Genomic DNA, 24,961 nt, shown 5'->3' with positions numbered 1-24,961 from the left:
GGTGTGAAGAACCAGCTGCTTTTCATTATAGACATCCTCTCCGGACACAAGTTTCTCTGTGACACCGGTGCTCAGAGTGCAGGGAGTACAAGGGAGTGCACGGCCCGCCCTTAACGTCCACCAAGGCAACCTGATCTCACAAAAATCCGTGAAATGCCCAAGGTTGGCCAAGGACACCCCATCCGAACATATGGTACAAAGACTGTGGATTTATGCTTCGGAGGTCAACAGTTCATATGGGACTTCATCACGGCTGACGTGTCCTTCCCACTCCTCGGTGCAGATTTTTTGTGTGCGCACAGACTGCTAGCAGACGTCAAAAACAGCCGCCTGGTGGACGCATTGACCTTCAGTTCATTCGTGTGTGTCCAAGATGTGGGGACGTATGATGGCCTTTCCAGCTCGCTCTCTGTAGGTGACATGTACCTACGGCTACTCAGTGAGTTCACCAGCCTGACACAACCCACCTTTTCGCCCGCCACAAGCAAGCGCAGGGTAGAACACCACATTGAGACCAAAGGTCCCCACCTCCATGCTAGGGACCGGCGGATCAATCCGGACAGGCTGGCGGCCGCTAAGAACAAGGAGCTCACATCGGGAAAAGCATTAGTGACCTGCAGGTCACTATAAACTTCATATCTGAAGACCTCAAAGAGCTCAAGGGAAAAGTGACCCACACTGAAAAAAGAATGAGCAAAGCAGAGGAGAAAATTCAAACACTGGAGAGAAAGGTGCTTGAGTTGTCACGGTACAAAAGAAGATGGAACCTGCGTCTCCATGGTTTACCTGAGGAAGAAGGAGAAGACGTTCACAAGAAAGTGATTGAAATTTGCCAAAACATGGCTCCAGACTACCGAGAGAAATTTTCAGTGGTGCTAGACTCGGTGCACAGGCTTGAACAGAGACGTGACACCACCACATCATCATCACCACTACCCCGTGCCATAATCATGCAGTTCACTATGAGGCACTTTCGAGACATCATCTGGAAAACAGCGAAGCGATCTGAGTACCTGAAGACCAGAAAGCTGCGATTTAAAGAAGACCTCTCTCCCGAGGACCGAGAACGACGCAACCAGCTGTGGCCGCGGGTGTAAAAAGCACGCAAGGAGGGGAAGATTGCCTACTTTGTTGGAGCCCGGGCGTTTGTAAAAGGAAAGGAAATTTAAATGTAAAGGAATTTAACTAATTTGCAAGTTATGCAAGCTACGAGGACTGAAAGTTTTTGTCTTTTATAGTATGCTGTTGCTGCTAAAGATTTAAATTGCACTTGTTAAGACGGTGTAGTTCTGTTCTGTTTAAGGTTTACATGCTTTCTCTCAGGGTGAAAAGTTAGTTGCATTACAAAATATCTTCTTTATCTTTTGTTTCTTTTAATGCTCAAGGTTTACGAGACAATACTAAGCGGAAAGCTTTACTACTTTATGCTAAAAGCTTTAACACAGACTTTTGTCTTATACAAGAATCACATTCTGGACCCAATGACATAAACTTTTGGAAATCTCAATGGGGGGAGAACTTATGGATGTCTCATGGAACAAACCACTCCAAACCACAAGTCACGGCTGACGTCACAGCCGTGTCCGTGCACTCCACGGATGTATTATATTAATATATATTATGTAATTATATTATATTAATACATTAATAATATATGTAATACTATACATGTAATAATATACATTAATTAATATATTATATTAATACATATTATATTAATACTCGCGTCATTGCCCCGGGGCATGATGGGAGGTCCAGAGCATCATGGGAAGTGACTCAACTGCGCATGCTCTATGGGCCCCACAACGCGGAAGTAAACCCGGAAGTCAGGAACTTTTTTCGGCTTATGCGCCAGGCGAGCAACTTACATTGAAAAAAATTGGCGGCCATTTTCGGTCTTCCATCCAGTAATAATAGATCCATGGTTGTGACATGATACAGGTGTGTACCGATTTTCGTGCATGTACATCAAACCGTATTGTGGAATTTTAGGCACAAAGTTTTTTAGGGGGCGCTGTTAAGCCATTAGGCCACGCCCATTAATGCAAACCATTAAATATAAAATTTTTCACCAGGCCTGGCTTGCGTGCAAAATTTGTTGACTTTTGGGGCACGTTTAGGGGGTCAAAAAGGCCCTCATTTCGTCGGAAAAATAAAAACGAGAACGAGAACTCCTACAGATACAATAGGGCCTTCGCACTGTAAGTGCTCGGGCCCTAATTAAAAAAAATAGGCCAACAATAACAATTTTCATGGCTACTGTTTTCCATTCAGCGTTGATTCTTTTGTGTTTTTTTTAGTGTCAGAGGAGGTGGGGAGGAAGAAGAAAAAGAAGCACAAAGTTTCTGTTGTGGAAGTATCTTATACCTATGAAGTATCTAATACCTATGTTTAAACACATTAATCACGAGGTGACTGCAATATCAGAGTAAAACTCAAATAATTTAATAGCACTATAAAGACCTGACAATATGGCTTCAGATAGCGGATTATTTAATTACCTTTTGCATGCAAAAGGGTCAAAGGGTATATACCAAGTTTCTGCGTCCGAAATTGCACACTTCCACCCTAATGAGTATGCAAAATGAGTATGCAAGATTTTTTAGTGCGTCCGAAACATTAGAACGTACTCAATAGTAGCGCTATCCATACTCATTCCGGAGAAATTTATTAGTGTGGATTGATGGACACTAGCCGAGCAGAAACTTCCCACAATGCAATGCAGCAGTGTTTGTTGCTAAGTGATACGTATATGTCATAAGTATAATATTAAGTATAATAATATTATATAATATTAATATTATAATATTCGTATAAAATAATATTATATAATGTAATCTTGTTTCGACCAGGATAAACGGAAAATAGCGGAGCAGTGCTGCTACTGCTACTGTGACACGTCACTTCCTCCCAACCGCAGGAAGTGACGTGTGTGCTCTTAATAGTACGTCCGAATTAATGCATACTACTGATATTTACTCAAAAGTGTGCCGAACTTAAGTATACTTTTTAGTATATACTGTTTAGTATGGCATTTCGGACGCACCGAGAGACTGGCCAGAACAGCAGTTTTACCAAGAACCGAGTTGGGTGCTCTGTAGACAATACAACATGCAATTATCAAAACAACTTCTCTGCAGCCGTCTAAGAAGGTTAAACTCAAACTGCACAGACACAATACTGGTCTGAAATGAGTGTAGTCCTAACAAACTCACAAAGAGACTGAAAATAATTCTTCCATCACAATTCCTGACTTTTTTGTGACTAATCTACATAGGTGAATGAAGCATGTGACGCCACCAGCAGCAGTCCTGGTGAGGTCACAGATGTTCCATGATTTGTTCTTATGATCCACACTGCTGGAAACAAACAGCAGCTTTAAGAATAGTTTTGGTTGCCATAATAATAACATTTGATTTCTTAATTTGAGGAGCAACGTTCCAAAGCCAAATCACAAATTAATACTTTCCCTTTAAGATCAATTATATGTATGTATGTATGTATGTATGTATATATATATATATATATATATATATATATATATATATATATATATATATATATATATATATATATATATATATATATATATATATATATATATATATATATACTTGTTATTGTTGGTATTTTTTTTTAAACTTTATTAGCAAATCTTGCTATACAAACACCAACAAGGTATACAGTACAGTAGTGTGGAACAGCACATACAATGATGGAGTAAATTATAAAAATATCTAGTATGAATAAGAAGTCATAATATAGATAATGAAGGTTACAGTCATAATAATAATAACAATAATAATAATAAAGATGAGTAAGTAAATAAATAGAGAATAAAATAAATACATAAATAAATAAAACAGGAGAATAAAACAGGTATGAGGAATAGAATCGGATGCATAGAAAACAATAAGGAAAGGTCAAGACAAAATAAAAGGTTAGTCAGAGGATACAGGGAAAAACTTTTCATAGTTGATTAAAAATATATTGCTTTTTTTGTTGTTTAACAAATAAAGAGATGAGAGAATTATTATTATGATTAATTATTATTAATGAGAGAATTTAATTCTAGTAGAAAAGGGGCAAATTTAGGAGTAGCACCAGCAAATCTTTGTTTGTGAATAAAGAATTTAGCGTAAATAATGATAAAATTACATAGGTGTTCAAGAGCACAATCTTTAGGATAATCAAAGTAACAAATAATATCTTTAAAATAAACAGATTTAGCAGCATTGAAAAAATGAAACTCAAGATCACTCCAAAATGTTTTGGCTATGTCACAGTGAAAAAATAAATGCAGAAATGTTTCTGTTTCGTGGTGAAAAAAAGTACAGTAGTCATTAACATCTGTAAATTTAGCAATGATACAGTTGACTATGCTGGTATATGTTGTGTAGAATTTGTGGAAGTGGAGTTCTTTTTCTTCTTCTTCTTCTCTGTTTTATTGGCGGGTCGCAAACAACTTTAAGGTGCATACCGCCACCTACTGTACAAGAGTGTGTAAAATAATTTAATCTAGCCTGTTTTTAAATTCTATTTATCAGCCTAGTGTCTTTTAAGAAATTAATTAGTGCCTTTCTGGTGATTTCAACCCCTTCATCCCTCTGTTCCGAGTTTCCCCCTCAAATTCCACTCACGGCCTGCCTCCCTGACTTTTTTCCTGTAGCCTTTCTCTTTCATATCTGTTGCAATACATTAGAATATGTTCACTGTTTTCTTTTACTCCACAGTTTTCACACTTATCACTGTCCCTTTTTCCCATAACATACAAAGTGCCATTTAATCCTGTGTGGTCCAGTCTGAGTCTTGTTATGGCTGTTTCCTCTCTTCTGTTCCTTTCTGCATAATTCTTTGATATGATCAGAGGTGGGTAGTAACGAGTTACATTTACTCCGTTACATTTACTTGAGTAAGTTTTGGGATTTTTTTTACTTTTAGGAGTAGTTTTGAATCACTATACTTTTTACTTTTACTTGAGTAGATTTGTGAAGAAGAAACTGTTACTCGCTACATTAGGCTACGTTGAGCTTTTACTTTTCTTTTATCCCTTTTATCCATATGCGTCAATCTCATGACATCACTGGGTGATTCTTTGGGAAAAATGTTTGTTTTTGTATGTTTTGTCACATTTACACAGACTCAACACACACACACACACACACACACACACACACACACACACACACACACACACACACACACACACACACACACACACACACACAGTTTCTATGAGTTCATGGGCTTGTTCTAGTTCTGCCTGGTTAAAAAAGAAAAGTACAAAGGATTGAAATTTTGTGCTACTTGTGCTTTATTTAATTTTTTATTCTTTTATTACTTTATTATTATTTTATTATTTATTGAAGTACTTGAATTTACTTTAGGATTATTTGAATTTAAGCTATTTTTTATTATTTTAATGATTTAATTTGCCTGAAGATGATTATTTTGTACTTTTGTCTGTTTGAATGGTTGTGTTAAAAAAAATTAATCAGACGTTACTCAGCAGGTACTTAGTACTTGAGTAGTTTTTTCACCAAGTACTTTTTTACTTTTGCCCAAGTAATTATTTGTCGAGTCATATTATTCTGAAGTAACAGTACTTTTACTTGAGTACAATTTTTGGCTACTCTACCCAGCTCTGGTTATGATAGACTTTTGTATTTTGTGATATCCCTGTCCTTTCTGATCTTCCTCCCACCTTTTCTGCCATATTTCCATTCCTTTCTTCTTTATTACTGCTTTACCTTCTCCTCTTCCTAGTGGAACTGGTATTGTTATTTCATTTTGCAATGCCATTTTTGCTCATTTATCAGCCCCCTCATTGTGGACTTCTTTTGCTGTTATTGTTGGTATTTGAAACGCGCTGGAGCGTCGAACCACGTGGTCAGATCCACATCCGGGTCTCTGGGAGGTCGCCGCCATGTTGCTGAATGAAACGATCCGGGCTCCAAAACATTGACAAGCGGCTACCAAAACCACTGCTTTATAACTCATATTCCGCCGAGTGACAGTCGTTACACCATGTGGCCATCTGTAAATATGACTTAGGCATTTTTTTAATGACCACAGACGACTCTTCCCCAGTAAGTAACGCGGTTTGACGAATGTAATCAGCTCTTAGCTGCTGGCCCGCTAGCACGGGCAGGCTAACCAGCACGCTCCAGTGTAAGTGTTGAAATAGTATATTGGTGGGATTCTCGGTGTCAATGTTTACTGCTCAATGATACCCTTTTACCTGTGTGTGTTTGTTTCTCACCTGATCGGTTGTGTTTATTTCGTGCTACCAGCACCCGTGTTGTGACTGGTTATAATGCTGCGAGGCAGCCTGATTTATGGTTCTGCGTTAAATCGACGCAGATTCTACGGCGTAGGTTACGCGTAGACGCGCACCGTGCGGTGCGGGTCTCCGCGTAACCTACGCCGTAAGCTCTGCGTTGATGTAACGCACAACCATAAATCAGCCTTTAGGCAGCGCTGTACCCCGGAGCAAAACTTCAAGTCCATCTGGGAATAAATCCTTAATAATAATAGTTACACATGATGTGTCATCAGCAAACCTTTGTGGTAAAACTGAGTTGTTATTGCACTGTAAGCTATAATGGATTTCTTGGTGCAGTAACTTTAATTTACAGAGGTAAACAGTTTCAGCATCAACCACCTACGTAATTCTCCTATGGTTAAAATATTTTGTGTTAATATTAAATATTCAAAGTTTCATTGGTAAGAAAGGTGACATTATGAGATTACTAACGGGTGAATCATTTAGTTTTGTGTTTATATTTATATGAAGGATGTAATGTTAATGTTTACGTGCCTGGTGACAAGAAGGTATTTTTGATATTAACATACCATATTTGATATATTCTGTGAGTGTCCTCTTGCATACCTTCAGCTTATAAATTATACTTAATATAGTCTAACTGCATTTTACCCGTGTCTGTATGTACTTAACCTTGGTTACATATGCCATTATATTACCAAAATAAATTGATGATTAGAAGAAAACCATGTGTAGAATATATGCATATGTATGTGCATGTGTGTGTGTGTGTGTGTGTATGTATATATATATATGTGTGTGTGTGTGTGTGTGTTTTCAGAATTTCCTAAATCCAAAGTAAAGACACATCATTAATATAATAATCAAAAGTCATGCGGTATTTCAACCATTAACATGATTATATGTTAACATAAAGCGTTAATCACTGCACAATTCATGTTGAATGTGTTGCTTTTTTAATCTTAAATGATCTTTTACCAGGTGATAGCACAAAAAGGGATTTATATTTGCCGACTGTTATATTGACAGACGTCACAAACATGACTTTGATAGAAATCAATATTGTTTAGGTTGAAGTACTCAAAAAATACCCAAATAGGCTGGAAAACTTTGAAGCAGATAAGCCTTTAGCATTGTTAAATTGTTTTTACACCAGAAAAGGATCAAGCAACAGCTTAGACATGAAAACTATAAAATAACAAACTGCATTTAATGCAGCTCATGCATTCACTGTCACTTAATAATTAGTTAAATGCTTATATTGTAGTGTTGTCACTTTAAAGTTTGAGAACCAAAGGGTGTTTTCTTTTGAGATGCTCACCCAGGGCGGTTGAGCTGCTGTGATATGCAATTTTTTTCTTTTTACTGAGCATACAGAGCACCATTTTGTTGGGTTTCTCACTGAAAAAGTCCAAACCTGATGCTGGAATCTAGTTTTAAGTATGTTGGGAGACCAGAGATTAACAAGGGTAGCTACAGGCGAAGTTTTGCTGGATGATGTTCGTTTGTACGTTAAAGTTTGAGAACAAGCTCATGGATTAAAACCCACTCTCATCTTTAAAGACTCAAACAACACGTTGTGTACATGCGACACATCGACGCACTCTAAGCAAGTCGAAGTATTTTCGTAATCGATTACGTTGACGCATCATTGCAGCTCTATCGAGACTTTTTTCATGATCAAATTATTGCAGAAACTCGCATGAAAAATCCATGTGGCCAAAGGACTATATTTGAAAAGCAAGATGCTAATGAAGATATCATTCTGTTAGATGTTTTTTTTTTTTGGTATTTGGACTGCACTCTTGTTCATTGTACAAAACCTTTTCATATAAGTCAGATTCATGTTCATGCAGCACGTTTTTTGCTAATGCAGTTAAAGTATTGTGAATCTTGTTATTTCATGCCCCTGATTGTAGTAGAAATTCATTCCAGAGATTCTTTTTTTTTTACTTTAATAATTTCATTTTTCAGCTTGATTTATAGTCATATCATACTTCTTTTTAAGCTTCTCCTGTAAGTCCAATTTGCCAGTTGCAGAGCATGGTAAAGTCTCTGAAGCAAATTAGTAGGGCTTCAGTGGTAAGCAGGAATCAGGACTAGATCTATATGTGTGGACAACATACATTAAATACCCTGGCTGATACTTTACTGAACTGTTATTTATGGCTGATTGGATGGATATTAAACAAGCAATATATCTGGTACCATCAGGGGAATCCCTGTTTGAGCCAAAGCTAATGAAGCAAGACATTAGGTGAGCTCAGTGTGAGGAGGGAAATCTGTGTAGCGAAGGGAAGATGCACACAATTGGCATACCACAATACAGCAGGCATCTACTGTTTCACTTCAAATTTTTTTTACATGCCTTCAGATCAGACAGTCTTTGCAGTCTGTGTGTGCTACTTCATTACTGTACACATGTTCCCCTGTCTTCGTTTTTGTCCGTGTTCTGAACAAATCATTGCACCGTTTACATTTTACGCTACTGTAGAAAAAATGTCTAATCATGTGCGTCATCAAAAGCCAATTATGCAACATAGGAACATTTCTATAGGCGATGGAACTAAATTGAAACTGTTGTTTTCAGTAGGAATCTTTTGCCGGTGGCACTTTAGCTTCTGCTTACCGATTTATTATTATTTTATTTTTTAAAATTATTTTTATGACGGTAAATGGAGTTATGACCAGAGAACAGCAAATGTAGGAGCTGATACATACCATAATTTGATCAGGCGATGTTCGTTTTTGCAATTACTTTGCGATTATTATCCTCCCCTCCACGAGAGACAAGGGCATGCCTCCGCTTTAGATACTCCAACATCACCGTTGTGCTGGTCTGTTATCCCAATTCTGAAAAGTGTTTGGGACTAGATTTAAAGTATTCCCATAGTTTTGATCTTTTGATGACTTAGGGCTGTTTTTTGGGGGCTTTTTGCAGGACTCTGTTGGGTACGCTGTGAGGAGGTCGCAGTTTCGATCTCCATTCTGCAAAGTGTGAACTGTTTGTCTTGGGTGACCCATGGGTGCGCTGCAATGCGTCGATGACGAAATATGACGTTGACAATATTTGGAATTGAATGCATTTTACAGGCCTAGTATAACACTACCTGATCATCATGGATTGTTGCATTAACTACATAAGGGCTTTGCCTCTGAATAATCATTAGAATGATCATCTGCTGCCTTCATAATCTGAATATTTTTTCAACAGCGGCAGTTGCAGTTATTTGTTGAAGACTAAAAATGTATTTGTCCATTTTCTTCAAAGTTGACATCTTTTTTGTTGTATTGAAGAGAAGTCTTGCAGGGCGATAAATGAGAGTTTAGGAGAAAACTAGTCAAGTTACACTCATACAGAGAAAAACATTGTTCAGTGGAAAACTCTGAAAGCAGCATTACAGGACTGTCTCAGAAAATTTGAATATTGTGATGAAGTCCTTTATTTTCTGTAATGCAAAAATGTCATACATTCTGGATTCATTACAAATCAACTGAAATATTGCAAGCCTTTTAATATTGCTGATCATGGCTTACAGCTTAAGAAAAGTCAAATATCCTATCTCAAAAAATTTGAATATTCTGGGAATCTTAATCTTAAACTGTAAGCCATAATCAGCAATATTAAAATAATAAAAGGCATGCAATGTTTCAGTTGATTTGTAATGAATCCAGAATGTATGACATTTTTGTTTTTTTTAATTGCATTACAGAAAATAAAGAACTTTATCACAATATTGCAATATGCAGTGTAACGCATCATGGGTGACTCCTAATTACAGGGTTTCCGCAGGGTTTTAAAAAGTATTAAAAAGTGATAAATGAAAATGGCCAAATTTAAGGCCATTAAAAGTGTTAAATTCACTGTCAGAGGTATTTTTTTTTTTTTAAATTGGTATTATTTTTTACCTTTTACATTTTAAGCAGTCTATTTTATTGTCATTCACAAAGTGAAATAAATGTGAAACATCTGGTCAACATCAATGAGTCTATAAATCTGTTCTGTATAGTGTTCTATAGGTCAAAATCTGTATTAATGTTAAAAGATCCGTGATTAACACTTAATGTTGTCACAATCTGAAGGTAGTGAAAAAGGTATTAAATTGGTATTAAATTTAACATAAGGATTGCTGTATAAACCCTGAATTAGGTTTTTCATAAGAAAAAAAATATCTGAAGGGATCATATCTGTTTATCTGTTTTCTATTTGTAGTAAAAGAAAATTGCATGCGGCTTTCCACTTGACTAAACAGTTACGTTCTTGCAAGTGCTGGTGATGTTGAGCGCTGTCTGTGGTGATTCTTCTTTCATGTCCAGCATTTAAAAATCTCTTTTTGTGTGTTTCACCCTCAGATCATTGTGTTTAGACTTAGTAACAGTGTCACGCAATGCACCATGGAAGTGGATCACAGAACATGCATCGACAGGTCCAAAAATCCAAGTCTGGGTCAGAAGCAGAGGAGCAGCAACAGCAGTCCATGGCAGCTACCCAGCAGCAAGTTACAGTTAACCACCCTCAATCCCCTGTGACTACTTTTACCTCCGCTGCCAGCCCTTCAGCTCCCCAGTCACCCAATTATCAGATAATCATGAGTCGGAGCCCAGTTACTGGCCAAAATGTGAACATCACATTGCAAAATGTGGGACAGATGGTGAATCCTAACCAACAAATCACACTTACACCTCTCCATATCCAGAACCCAGCTTCACCTGGCTTCCAGCATGCAACCCCTCAGTGGAGGCTTGAGCATGCTTCGTCCTCCTACATTCAGGTCACCTCCCCGGTACCCCAGCCTATTCAACCTCAAAGTCCCACTCAGCATAGCCCAGTCACTCGGCCAGGCGCTCCCGCAACACTGGGAGTGTGTGGACAGAGTCCAACACGATTTGTTGAAACTGGCATGTTAGTGCGGCAAATAAATTTAAGCAGCCCTTCTGGTGGAGGCCACTTTGTTTATCAGGATGGGACAGGGCTGGCTCAGCTTGCACCAGCTACATCTGGCCAGGTACAACTATCCTCTCCAGGAACACCGGGCTCTGTGCGGGAACGTCGGCTCTCTCAACCTCATTCTCAGACCGGAGGCACCATTCACCACCATGGACCTCAGAGTCCGGTCGCTACTGGCACTAATCTCTCCAATCTGAGCAACCCTGGTCACATCACCACTTCAAACCTGCCCCCTCAGATCAGCAGTATCATTCAAGGACAGTTGGCACGCCCTATGATATTTGAGAAGACGACGCAGGGTGTGGTTGCAGGAGTAGGAACCACAGCTACAGCATCTTTCACCATGCCCTCCTCCATTCCACCCTCCAGCCCCTCGCTCACTACTTCACCCCAAGGACTCCCCAACAATCCTCTCGCACCCACCAGTATGACTGCAGGCACTGTGAAAAAACACACTGCCAAAAAGTTGGAGGAAATTGCTCCTTCTACTCCAGAGATTGCCCAGCTAAGAAAACAGTGTTTAGACCACCACACCAAGAAAATGGAGAGTCTGAAAGAAGTATTCAAAGAATATCTGATTGAACTCTTCTTTTTACAACACCTTCAAGGGAACATGATGGATTATCTAGCTTTTAAAAAGAAGCCTTGTGTTCCTTTATATACTTACTTGAGACAAAATGACTTGGACCTTGAGGATGATGAAGAGGAAGAGGAACAGTCGGAGGTTATAAATGACGAGGTATTACACTGGCTAGCTTTTAGTGTTGGCTGATGCAGGGTTTTTACAGCTGAATGACTTCAGTAATTTCATCCATATTGTGTCCCTTTTGGATTTCTTTCATTTTTAAGGTAAAGGTTGTTACTGGAAAGGATGGCCAAGCAGTGACACCAGTTGCCATAGCAACACAGCTTCCTCCTAATGTTTCTGCAGCATTCTCTGCTCAGCAGCAGTTTCAGGTGACAGACACTTTTTTTATTGCTTATTGCCATCAGATTTTATTTAAATTCCTCCTTGATGTCTGTTTTAGGTCTGTTCTAATAGATAAAATGTAACTGATTCCATGAGTTTTTTTCCCCCCCCCAGGGACACCAAGGTTCTGGTTCTGGCGCAAACCCTGGAGACATGGATGCCTTTAAGAGGCAACAGGCTATGCAGTCAGGTAGGGCGAGGATTGCACACCCCTGTCTCTCTTATCTAGCTTTGTTTCCTCCCTGTTTGCTTTGTTCTTTTTTTTGTTTGTTGGTTTTCTTTCGTCCCTCTAATTGCTTCTGCTTTTAGATATATCGCATCTTCTAATAGCGCTCTGTGTTGAAGTCTAAAAGTCGAGGAAGAAGAGGTGACCTTATAGGTCTTCGGAAGGTCCTTGCTCTGTGCCGAGTGCTTCCTTTTTTCTTTTTTCTTTTTTTTTTTTTTTCCGTTACGAGGGTATTGTGTGTTTTGAATCCCAGATCAGGCTAAGAGGTCCCGGATTGACGTTGGTCGCCATGGGCTGATTTTCCAGCATCCTGGTGTAGCAACTTTAGGATCACCTGGCGTTCCACTCCAGCAGCTTATGCCAACTGCGCAAGGTAGGAGTGCTACTACCAGGCCGTCCTGTGTTCTCTTCGATGCTGCTGGATCTATGCCTTCCCTCCTAAGGAGATTTTAAAAAAAGCGAATCATTACATTCATCTTCTACAAACAAACTCCAAGCAGCATCAACAAACTGATCCTCATCCATCTTCTGGATTTCTTAGTAGTCCACAGGAAGTTCAGGCTTAGCTGCCATTACCAGCTGTCTATAAATGGGGAAGCGGACAATCCATTCTGAAGAAGAGTAGCAAGTCACTGGGAAGATGCCATGTCTTTTGACTTTTGTTTTTATTTCTTTTTTCCGTTTTCGTTGATCACTCATCGTTACCCATCTTTTCTTATCTGAAGTTTTTTCCTGTTCATCACATTGTTTTGGACAGACCTTCCGTGCCAATGGATTTTCATCTACTTTGGAGATGGATTCATAGAAAGTGAAAACCCTGTGGGAATGAATTCACTTTCCAATGGGGCTTTGCATATTTCCCATTTTTTTTGAATCCACGAGCCATGCTCCGTTTTGATTTTTCACATTGCCATTCCTTTTAAGTCTTTCATCGTCAATTGTCCGTCTTTGCACACATCATTCGTGAGTCTTCAAGAATGTCTTTATTTATCTCATGTTCACATTCAGTTGATTCTCTTCCACGTTACCTCATGACGTTTTGTTCTGACTTGGCTTCTTTCCCTCAGCCTAAGTAGGAGGGCATCATTTGGACGACTTTTGTTCACGGCACAGGTTTTTGCGAATATGGTGGTGTGGGTGTTTAAGGGCCAGGTGTTGATGGCGTCTAGGCAAGGTCGTGTGACGTGCAGGGAGGTAAGGCAGGTGCTGCTTTAGTGTGCACAGCTCCGCTCAGGCCCGCTGTTTGCAAACCCCATGTGTGTCTTTTTGCTCACCTCCTGTGCTTTGTTGCTGTTGTGAGGCATCCAGATGCCTTGATTACTGCAATAATCACATTGCTTCATGCATGCTAAAATGTGTGCTGTTTTTTGTGTCTGCTGTGTTTCTGTGTGTTATTTTCCTCTTTCTCCTCCGTGTCTCTTAATTTTCAGAAAGTATTATTTTCATTTTTTTTTTTAACATTTGTTTTTTTTCTCTCTAAGACTTTTTATTGCATGTACAATTTTTTGATGTTTATAACCACATTCTCTCAACATTTGAAATGCAATGTTTTGGTTTTGCATTAATCAAAGTAGTGTTTTGTTTGAGAGACATGTATATCTCATTAATTTCATTTCTTCTGTAATCATTTTTGCTGTATGGGTTTCATTAGTTCCGCTCTTATCATCAGGACATGGTCCTTAACTGTACTGAAAACAGTACATCTAGTTCATACAGAGGAGTTTCCAGGAGCTTTCAAATCCAAAGCTCACGAGCCTATTTAAAATGTAAACGTACAATTGATCATCTCTATACCAGATTCAAAATCTCAGCAAGGGGGTCTCTCAAATCATTATAAAGGAAAACACACAAAACAATGTAATTTAAAGTACTTTGTTGAGGCAAGAGGGCAGGGAAAAAAACGAGAGAAAAAAAAATATAAACGTCTTGATTTTATATGAAAAAAATTCTAAGCTTGAATCTTTACCATTTTTCTTTGTGTTGCATTCTATTTTTTGTGTTGCTACTATTTTGTTCCACACTTTGGTTTCCATGTGTACAGGCGGGATGCCGCCTAATCCTCAAGTGGTCCAGATAGCAGGACAGAAGCAGAACCACCAACAGTATGACCCATCCAAAGGACCCCCAGTGCAGAATGCAGCCAGTCTGCACACCCCTCCGCCCCAGCTACCGGGCAGGTTGCCTCAAGGTGCCCTTCCTTTGTCAGGCATGCCCATGGTGCCCTCTCAGCAGGCTCAGTTGGTGGAGAATTCAGCCCAGCCTGGTGGGCAACTCCAGTCACAGGTGAAACTGCAGGCAGGTGGGCCTGTCCTGGCTACAGTCAACCCCCACACACAGCTCCAAGCCCAGCTACAGCAGCAGATGCAATCCAGTATTCATCTCCAGCTGCAGCAGCAGCAACAACAGCCCCAGGCCATTCTGCAGCCAGGACAGCCGGTAAAGTGATTGCATTTAGTCATTTAGAGAAACATAACATTTAAGGGAATTCTCCTCATGGGTTCATATACGTACAGGACTGTCTCAGAAAATTAGAATATTGTGATAAAGTTCTTTATTTTCTGTAATGCAATTTAAAAAAAAAAAAATGTCATACATTCTGGATTCATTACAAATCAACTGAAATATTGCAAGCCTTTTATTATTTTAATATTGCTGATTATGGTTTACAGTTTAAGATTAAGATTCCCAGAATATTCACATTTTTTGAGATAGGATATTTGAGTTTTCTTAAGCTGTAAGACATGATCAGCAATATTAAAATAATAAAAGGCTTGCAATATTTCAGTTGATTTGTAATGAATCCAGAATGTATGACATTTTTGTTTTTTTTAATGCATTACAGAAAATCACAATATTCTAATTTTCTGAGAGAGTCCTATATGTTATTGACAGTAAGAATCATAAGCACACATGGATAGTGGGTTCAACACAGTGCATTACTGGTCATTTGGATATTGTAAACAAAGCCATAGACAAGATTTTGTGCCATGTTCTTTTTTTTTTTTCTTCTTAAAGGGTGTTCATTCAGACATGTATGTAATGCTCTAAATTTGATTGGACTGTGGAAAAAATCTATATTTTTTGCTTTTCTTTCTCTGTTTCTCTTTAGACGGTGGCACTTGCTCGTCCTGGGACAGAATCAAACCAACCAGTTCAGAGGATTATGACCAATTCCGTTTCAGTAACATCTGTATCTCCTGCTCCTCAGTCCACTCCTAATGTCACTCCAGCTCCCCATTCTGCAAGTTCTCTTCGTCCTCTTGGCTCTAACATCAACTCAACCACTCAGTCCAAACTGACTGGAACTAATGGCATATCTGCAGTCAAAATAGATGGCTTTGGTCAAAATATGGCCATGCAGTCCTCACAGGAAGGGTCTCAAGATAAGCAAGTTGAGCAGGCCAAACTGGTGAGTTCCCTAAGCACATGTAGTGTCATGCTGGTTAAAATTCTACCCTTAATTCTACTTTTTCTTTTTATTCTCCATCCATATCCAGACCATATAACCTAACTTTGTTAATTGTTTCAAATGATTATAGATGGTTAAAATAGTTGTTTTTTTCTTTCTGATACTAGTGTCATTTTGTGTGTCTATATGAATGTTTTTTTTTTTTAAGAAATAAAAAAAGAACATATATTAAATAAAGAAATCCAGAAATGTCTCTTAAGTGCAGCAATAAAAATATCAAATTAAAAAGGCATCTATAATTTGACATTTGTATACTGTGGGTCCAAATGGCTTGTCGTAAAGCTGATTACCTGCAACCCTTTTAGCTGACATGAAATATGTTCAGTCAGTTTCATACCACTTAGAAATAGACTTATTTCCAATCTGGTGACTAAAAACAGGAAGTTAAAAGGCAGCATTGCATAACTTCAGCGCTGGTTTATAGAGCATAGTGTGTGCATAGAGGTAAACACACAGACAAATATCCTGACTTTCAGCAGTATCTGTGATACTGGCACCAGAAGAACTCTGTCAACTTACAGTTTAAAAAAGGGGAAAGTCATGCTGAGAAATCCACTGAACTTAAAGGGGACCTATTATGAAAGACATGTTTTTTCTTGCTTTAACATATAAAAAGTGGGTACCCCTCAGCCTGCCAACTCAGAGAAGGAGGAAGGCAACCAAATTCTGCAGTGTCTGTACAGCCGCCTGGATGATCCATCCAGTGTCATGTGGCTTATACGAGCCGTTCAGATTCTGCGCCCGTCGTTACGTAACGACGGGAGCGATGCGTGAAACCACGGCCACAACTAACTCCGCCGGCCGGAGCTTCCGCCATTTTTTCCTAGCGGTGTATCACGTCATTCAGGCAGCCAATCAGCACAGTGCCTCATTTTCAAAGCCCCGCCCACTCAGAATCCCGCATAGATAATGAGGTTAGAGACTGGGATGATAAAGACATGGCTCAGAGGCTAAATTTCTAATTTATTTAGCAAAAACAATCAAAGGCTTGTTTTTAAGACCTTCAAGGCCTGTTTAAAATAGGTATTAGATGCCTTAATAGGTCCCCTTTAAATGTAGAACAAAGAGTAAATGTGTTTGTATGGTTTATCAGAAAGTTTATTTTTGTTATTCTGTACTAATTTGACAAGATAAAAGGAGGACCACCATTCTTAACTTATTCTGATGTCAAATGCTGTTTCTGTGTCCCAGGAGAGTCAGGTGCACCAACGCATATCTGAGCTAAGGAAGGAAGGTCAGTGGTCGGCTAGTCGACTCCCCAAACTGGTGGAGTCATCGCGTCCAAAGTCCCACTGGGACTACCTCCTGGAGGAGATGCAGTGGATGGCAGCTGACTTTGCACAGGAGAGAAGATGGAAGAAAGCTGCTGCTAAGAAGGTTTGAGTAAAAAAATTTAAGAAATATGAAATCACAGATCAACACAACAAATAGGGGGATACCTACCGAAATGGATATCTTTAAAAATCAGACTGCCCGTCTGTCTTTTGCAGCTTGTTCGCACATGTGCCCGTTACCATCAAGAACAGAAGAAAAGTGAAGAACGATCACAGAAAGAAAGGGAAGTTAATTTACGTCACATTGCCAGCACAATTGCCAGAGAAGTGGAGTTTTTCTGGTTGAACATTGAGCAGGTGTGTGTTTTAATTTATGTATACATTTTTCTTTTAAGAAAATTCTAAAGATATGAATAATGGTGTTTTTTGACCAGCCAAAAAACAGATTTTTCTTCAATTTCTCCAAGGTTGTGGAAATTAAACTCCAGTTTGAAATTTATGAGAAGAGGCTGAAAACACTTGGCTTACAAAAGGCCACAGGTATGTCCTGACTAATTAATGGGGATAAAAAGCTCTTATGTTTTTATTTTTAGCTTTTTCTTACTTAGGATAAATATCTTCACAGTTTACAACATTACACATGCTTTTTGTTTACAGTGGCTCATTTTGGTTAAACAGACGTTTCAACTAGAATTTTAACCAAAACAGAAACATTAAACAATTTATTTTTTCAATGGAAGGCAAATTTTCTTACAACTGTATACAGTGAAACTCGTTCATTTCTTCTAACCTCTTCCCATCCTTTTCCTTAGTTATGATTGGAAGATGACTATGAAACTTGTTGGAAGATAGAACTTTATTTCGTTTAACTGAACTTATGTTTCTTGCATTGTAGTTTCTAGTCAGTCACCAGGAGAGAAAGTAAATAAAGCGGTAAGTGCTGTACTGACATTGAAAATGTAAAAAAAAACCACGAGGCATCTTATGCATTTGCCCTATATCTTTTTTTTATATATATATATATATATATATATATATATATATATATATTTTTTTTTTTTTTTTTTCAGGAGATGGCCGGCTCTGCTAGAAAACGAAAATCAAGTTTGTCCTTAGTTGATGGAGATGGTATGTGTTAGTTGTCACTTGGCAAAAAATAAAATTGTGGATTAAAACTTGTAAATATTAAAGACGTGTTTCTTGTCTTCAACTTTAGCCACAGATGCAGAAAGCACCATAGAAGAACAGGAGGTCATGGAGGGGCAGACAGATCACAAAGCAGAATTAGATGACCTTGCCAAAAATGGTATGTGGTTTTCAATTCTCCTAAAATATAAAGTGCCATTTGTTTCCAGAACATTTTTATTATTACTTTAAAGTGCATTATTTTCCAGAGTTCAGTGTGCTGATTGGTAAGCTTCACTTGGGGGATGACCTGCCATTGTGCATCAGCGCCCCCCTTTTTTTTGTACATATACCAAGCCACTTCTGCCAAATCCACCTCAAAGCTCATCTGTGTGCCGCAGTTAGTTAGCCCAGCATCCAAGCTGTGGATGCACACAAACTCAAGCTGCCACTGTTCTCCTTAGCTCTACAGCAGGGGTTCTTAACCTTTCTGACCTTGGGGCCCAATTTTTTCAGTACAGAGTGGCCCGGGGCCCGTTAAATATTAACACTGTATAGCAGGGGTATTCAACTTTAAGAGGTCCATTTAGAGAAAATGTACTCAAGCGAAGGTCCAGAACATCACAATATATATATATATATATATATATATATATATATATATATATATATATATACACATAAACATACACACATTATATATATATATATATATATATATATATATATATATATATATATATATATATATATATATTCAAGTAACCTCATAGTTGTATCAACATCTGCATCTGACTGTTACATTAAAAAAGTACATACCGGTATTTGCCCATTAACATGTGTAACTTCAATTACACATATTTTTTTCTCTTAAAAATAAAATAGATTTTATTTTATTTTTCAAATGCTATCTTATTTTATTTCTTTACCAGCAGTTTGAATTTCCCCTTTTCTTTGTTAATTGTCTCAACACATTTTTATAATAAATGAATATAAACACATCTTAACAATTGAACAGTTTTGCAGTTTCTCTTTCTTCCTCCCTTATAATCTTATATGTCCCCACTTTCTGTTGTTCAGTGAGAGAACTGAGCTCTAACTAATTTCTCCTGCCAGGACTTTAAATCTGGGCTGGATGGTGTCAGGTTCTCATGAGAAGGTGCTCATTGATGAGCCTGGAACGATATTTAGTTTTATTTAGCTTCTCATCTCTGTAAGAGTCAAGCTAATTACTTACTAAGTAACTTACTAAGTTTTATTTACATTAATAAGTTGTCAGGACTGCGCGTGTCGGATTTCATCCGAGCCTGATCAGCTAAAACGGGCAGACCCCGCAGCTCTCTGGCCGCTGCAGCAGAGTCACTTTCCGATGCTTTTGCAAGCCCGAACAACAGTCCAGCCCACACATCTACATGTACAATCCTTCAGCAGTAACGACGGAGCCGCCCGAGCGGCACCGACCTCCCCGGCCGCGGGGACGCGTCGGGATGAATGATCACGCCGCTCGCTCGCTCTGGGCGCAGACCCAAGTAATCGATCCCTGATCCTGGCGGATCTAAACCTACTCTGTGCAAAATGAAGGATTTTCACTATAAATACACACCATTTCTCTTACTATTACACGTACAACTAGCTGAGGGTCTTCTTCTCCTCATTTGGTCGGGAGACTATGCAGTCCCGCGGCCCCCGCGGCCCACACGTACAAAACTGATTTTTTTTCGCGGCCCACTAGATGGCGCTCGCGGCCCAAGTGTGGGCCGCGGCCCTATGGTTAAGAATCACTGCTCTACAGTACATCAATGTTGTGGTTACATACGACTACTAACTGGCATCACAGAATCAGATTTGGTGACGGCAGCATTGTTGGAACAGGGAATTCCAGCATGACATGTCGTTGCACAGAAAAGGCAATCCAACTGTTTTACTACATCCTAAATTGTTAAAAAGGTGGAATGAAAATGCAGCATCCTTCTGCCTTGGGGTTATTCACGTACAAAATGAAATATTGGTGCTGTAGGGCTACGTTAAAATGCTGTGTGTAAGGGACTTGTGCTTAAAGTGGAGGTCATTTCTAAACAAACTAGTCTGCTGTGCTAAAATTTGTAGAATCACATACCATGTATGCTTATCGTGTACTTGGTATGAGCCTATACTCTAGTTTATGTTTCCACAATCCCAGTGTTGTGATGTGAGGGACAATGATATCTGCTTTTGTTAGCTGATGTCCTGTGTTTAAAGAAAAATATTTTACTAGTTTGAATGCTGAACAGGTCATACTGACTACGTTTACATAAAGTCAATAACCCTTTTCTAACCGGAATATTAGCATTAACCCGGTTGCGCACGGTCATGTAAACACCAATAACCCCTTTTGAATAACCGGCATTTGCTCATATTCCGGTTTTTAAAAACCCGAATATCACCCCTGGGTTACTCCTTTTCTAACCCGAATATTTGGTCACGTAAACGCTTAATGGCATTTCCCCATCAAAAGGAACAGGAATTGGTTTTCTGCGCATGTTCTTTTCGCAAGGAATCTTGGTCTTTTGAATCCAGGAAGCGACATACGGAAATTCTCACGCCAGTCGGCGTCGGTGAACTCCATCATTACTACCCGTCCCCACCAGTCCTGACTGCACCTTCATCCAAAGTGTCCGGGGTGCTCTGGTTGAAACGGGTAGCATGGATATGGATGGCACAGCTCCGGCCCCATTTGCCATTTCTTCACGTTCTCGCCTTCCATTAATGAAGAAGGCGAGGAGGAATATTGTTAAGTCCTGGTGGTGGGTCAGTACCAGCAACAAAGCGCAAAAAGCGGCGACTTCTACTGGGCTGTTCATTTTCCGCGGTGCTGCTCTTATTGCTGCTGTTTTGAATTTGCATGCAGGAAGAAGAAGTGGAAATGAGGGGAATTGCGTCATGACGTTCTCCGTGTGTAGCTGGTTGATGGAGATATCCCAAATTACCATGTATACAGGGATAACCCTGTTGGTTTACGCATGTAAACAGATTATTCCGAATGTTTCAGTAACATACCGCAACGGAATATTGACCTTAACCCTAATTTTGACTGCATGTAAACGTAGTCACTGTTAATTGGCTTGACCCCGAGCACCTTTGAGTTGCATCACTGCAGTTTCTGAAGAGGACTGGTGAGCTGAGGTAGCTAGAATCAGGTGAGGGAAAGCTAGTTAGTGTACACGGTAGATTAATCAGGGATTGAGATAAATGCTTCCAAGTAATTTGGAGGAGGCCACGTCCATAACAAAACAGTGGTGTGAATGCTTTCAACTTCAACTTGATCTTATAAATCCTTGAAGTTCTTATCTTTTTCTTTTTTTGCTCACTTACACATGTTTGTCTTGGTTTTTAGCTGAGATGCCTCTGGATGCCTTGGTGAAACAGTACGCTGGTGCTTACGCTGATAGCTTTGATTGGCCTCAACCCAGCCCTCATGCTGATGAGGATGACATGGAAGAGCCTGAAGGTGCCTTTTTAATCAAAAGCCATTGTCCTTGTCATCTTTTTTTTTTTTTTTTTTTTTGTGTAAATGGATGTGAGTTAAAAAATGTTCTATCTTTTATTTTTCAGAAATGGATTGTGTGCCAGGCAGCCCGCCTGAGGCCGTGTTGATCGACTCCCTGCTCAGTGTGGAACAGTACCGTGGTGCTGAAAAGGCCATGTCTTCCGACTGTGGAGGAAAGACTGGCAGAGACATAGCTGAAGTGGCTGCTGCCACAGAGCTCATCCTGCCCAAGGGAAGCTTCAGAACCACTTCATCGGTAAGACTCATTCAGAAACTGACACACATTCAAAAAAGATGAGGCGTCTTTGTCACAATTGTTGATGAAAATTATCTTTTCTTTCATCAGACTCGCAGCCCAGCACCTTTCCTGTTGCATGGGTTGCTGCGTGAGTATCAGCAAATTGGCGTGGACTGGCTGGTAAACCTTTACAAGAAACACCTCAATGGCATCTTAGCAGATGAGACAGGACTTGGGAAGACTGTACAGACGGTGGCTTACATGGCACATTTAGCAGGCCGAGAGGGTATGTTGCAGTTCAAAAGCATAACTTTGTCTCTTTGGGCCTTTTTAAAACTGAACATCATAAATGCATTGTGTGTTTTCTCTTTTTTGCCGTTCACAGGAGTTTGGGGGCCACATCTTGTAGTAGTAAGGTCTTGTAAGTTACTAAGTTGGGAGCTGGAGTTCAAGCGCTGGTGTCCCGGCCTGAAGGTTCTGCTATATCTAGGCAACAGGAAGGAACGCAAATCTAAGAGAATGGTAAATTGTCGTGTTTAAACAGATTTATATTACTCGATTTCTGCTTTTAGCGGATGACGTTGTCCTGTTGGCTTCATCGGAGTTGGTGACAATAAATGATGATCCTTACTTTGCAGAGGTGGGACGGAGTCAACAGCTTCCATGTATGTGTGACATCGTATAAGCTGCTCATGAAAGACCAGAGCCATTTTCTGAAGAAAAGATGGCGGCATCTGGTCCTGGATGAGGTGCAGCTCATCAAAAACATAACAGAAAAACACTGGGAAACAATCTTTGCTCTCAAGAGGTAAGCCACGTGGAGATGTAAAATATGAGAAGTGCTGCTTTTATGTTTAATACACACATCCATCTGTTCATTCAACTCTAGTCTGCAGGCTTTTCTTCTCCCATTCCCTCCCTATCTGCCCTGCTGCTGCTCTTTGTCTTGTACTGTCTTGTCACTCTATTAGAGCCTCTCTTTTCATATCCTCCGAAACTTTCTAAAATCGTGGAATTGGTTAACTGGTCTCTCAACGAAATTGGCCCAATTTTCTCGACGAGAAGACAGGGCATAGGGGAGGCCTCTTGCCCCGACGGGACTGTTACGAAACCCTTGGTTAGGCCATGTACAGGAGTTGAAACCAAGGGTCACATAGCATGACATTTAAGACAAAAGGATCCCAAGCATTAAAAGATGCAAATAACTGAGTCAACACAGGGTTTTTAAAGTGTGTGCTTGTTTTTACTGTCAATCCAGCAAGATATTTACAATATTTACAAGGAAAAACACAGTTCTGTCTAACAAGAAAACAAAAGCCTGTCTGCCTAACTACACTAACCAGTGGGGTAAAATACAGTAGTGGCAACCATCCCTTACCTAGTGTGACTAAACATAGATTCTACCTACATGATGTCTATGTATAGGGGGCCCCGTCTTACCCGTCCCAAGGCAGGGCATATACACCAGACTAAGTAGGAGAACAGAAATCAGCAGGGTGTGCTTCTGGACTCTAGCAAGCAGCCATCAACTTGCTGTGAGAAAGCCCGAGAGAACTGGCCATCAGCCCTTTTATAGGGCACAGGTGGAGATGATTGGTGGAAGGTGGAGACAGGGAATCAGAGGCTGGCCAATGAGAGATGGGTGGTGAATGGCTGGTGGTTATGGACCTCAGACCTGCAGAGAATGAGGAGAAGGTGGAAGAGAAATACAGAGACACAGAGAACCCTACCTATGTGGCACGTAACAGGGATGTTTGCTGCTGGATACACGATGAACTCCTGGACGTGGAAGATCGTGTGTCTGTCCATACTGTTGGTCGAGGATGTTGAAGATGCCTTCATAATTGGATTTCTGATGAAGGAAGTCGTCGACAGCTATTTCGGCCCTTTCAGAGCTGCCTGACGTGGCTGAAGGGATAAGCTGTGCAACCAACACTCGGACTCAAACTTCGGGGGCGCAAGCTGGATGCGATTCTTGAACAGAAACGCAGGCTAGCTGCGGTTTTGGAACTGCTTGGCAGGATGGAAAAGACCTTGGAGAAGTCTGCAGCTCGGCTTGGCGGGAATTGGCCACAAATTCGTCTGTTTGGAGTCGCCATTGATGAACCAGAGACTTAAGGCAGACGGAAAATTACTGGAGCCTGCCTGAGCCAAATGCAATTGTTGATTCTACAATCTGACCTTGGCTGAGCGGCTTGGCAGGCCGCTCCAGTCACAATCTCCCTGGAGGAATGAAAACAAGACGCTCTGCTCCCACTAGTCCTCCCCTTCCCCTCAGTACACCTGTGGACCTGGATCAGAACTGTACCGGGCCGTCGGATAGCATCAAGGACAATGGCTGAGGAGTAGCTCTGGGGCAGAGTTCACAGGCTTACCGCTCACACACACCATGATAAATAACTCTCCCTCACTCCTCAACGCCTTCCCCGCTCACTTGGATGTGCTGGGACCCCCCCCCCCCACACACACACACACACACAGTCTTCGCTATGATGTTGTTAAATTTGTTATGAGTATGCTGCTTTTCTGGTGCTGAGGTGGGGTTTTTTTTTGCACCTGTGTATTTATACACAGTGTGAAGATTAGGGCTGGGTATCTATTCAAATGTCAAGATTCGATTCCGATTCTTAATATTCAGAATCGATTATGATGATTCGATCCGATTCGATATTGATTTGGCTTAGTGCTATTTAAAATGTTTTTTGAGCTGTTGCCTGAATTATATGACTGTGAAATAATAATTTCACAATAATTATTGTGAAATAACTAAGAAATAAATAACTCAAACAGGCCTTTCAATATCCATTTAAAGTGCAAAAAAGAAAGAAATTGCAACAGTTCATGCAGTAAACAAATCATTTTAGCTTATCTAATTTATTCTGTCACCACGCAAACATAT

At 39.9% G+C, this 24,961-nt stretch overlaps 1 protein-coding gene across 6 annotated transcripts in view; it reads left to right on the top strand.

Annotated features, from left to right (window-relative positions):
- Positions 1–5,917: 5,917 nt before the first annotated feature.
- Positions 5,918–24,961, top strand: part of ep400 (E1A binding protein p400) — a 57,085-nt gene continuing 38,041 nt past the window's right edge. For 4 of the 6 annotated variants that reach the window (XM_061730432.1, XM_061730429.1, XM_061730430.1 and 1 more), the window contains exons 1-18: positions 5,918–6,089; positions 10,640–11,973; positions 12,084–12,191; positions 12,319–12,394; positions 12,684–12,803; positions 14,472–14,866; positions 15,540–15,839; positions 17,091–17,276; positions 17,390–17,530; positions 17,641–17,713; positions 18,069–18,106; positions 18,244–18,301; positions 18,390–18,479; positions 21,672–21,785; positions 21,890–22,080; positions 22,171–22,348; positions 22,448–22,584; positions 22,701–22,870. In XM_061730432.1, coding sequence (XP_061586416.1) covers positions 10,675–11,973; positions 12,084–12,191; positions 12,319–12,394; positions 12,684–12,803; positions 14,472–14,866; positions 15,540–15,839; positions 17,091–17,276; positions 17,390–17,530; positions 17,641–17,713; positions 18,069–18,106; positions 18,244–18,301; positions 18,390–18,479; positions 21,672–21,785; positions 21,890–22,080; positions 22,171–22,348; positions 22,448–22,584; positions 22,701–22,870 — 3,674 coding nt within the window. In that variant the 5' untranslated portion in view covers positions 5,918–6,089; positions 10,640–10,674. Of the gene's footprint in view, positions 6,172–10,639; positions 11,974–12,083; positions 12,192–12,318; positions 12,395–12,683; positions 12,804–14,471; positions 14,867–15,539; positions 15,840–17,090; positions 17,277–17,389; positions 17,531–17,640; positions 17,714–18,068; positions 18,107–18,243; positions 18,302–18,389; positions 18,480–21,671; positions 21,786–21,889; positions 22,081–22,170; positions 22,349–22,447; positions 22,585–22,700; positions 22,871–24,961 lie in introns of all 6 variants that reach the window. The other 2 variants (XM_061730428.1, XM_061730431.1) reach the window with 2 other exon arrangements.

The sequence above is a fragment of the Cololabis saira genome, chromosome 9 (genome assembly GCF_033807715.1).
Source record: "Cololabis saira isolate AMF1-May2022 chromosome 9, fColSai1.1, whole genome shotgun sequence".
In the NCBI taxonomy this organism is placed as follows: Eukaryota; Metazoa; Chordata; class Actinopteri; order Beloniformes; family Belonidae; genus Cololabis; species Cololabis saira.
This window is presented reverse-complemented; position numbering and strand designations above follow the sequence as displayed.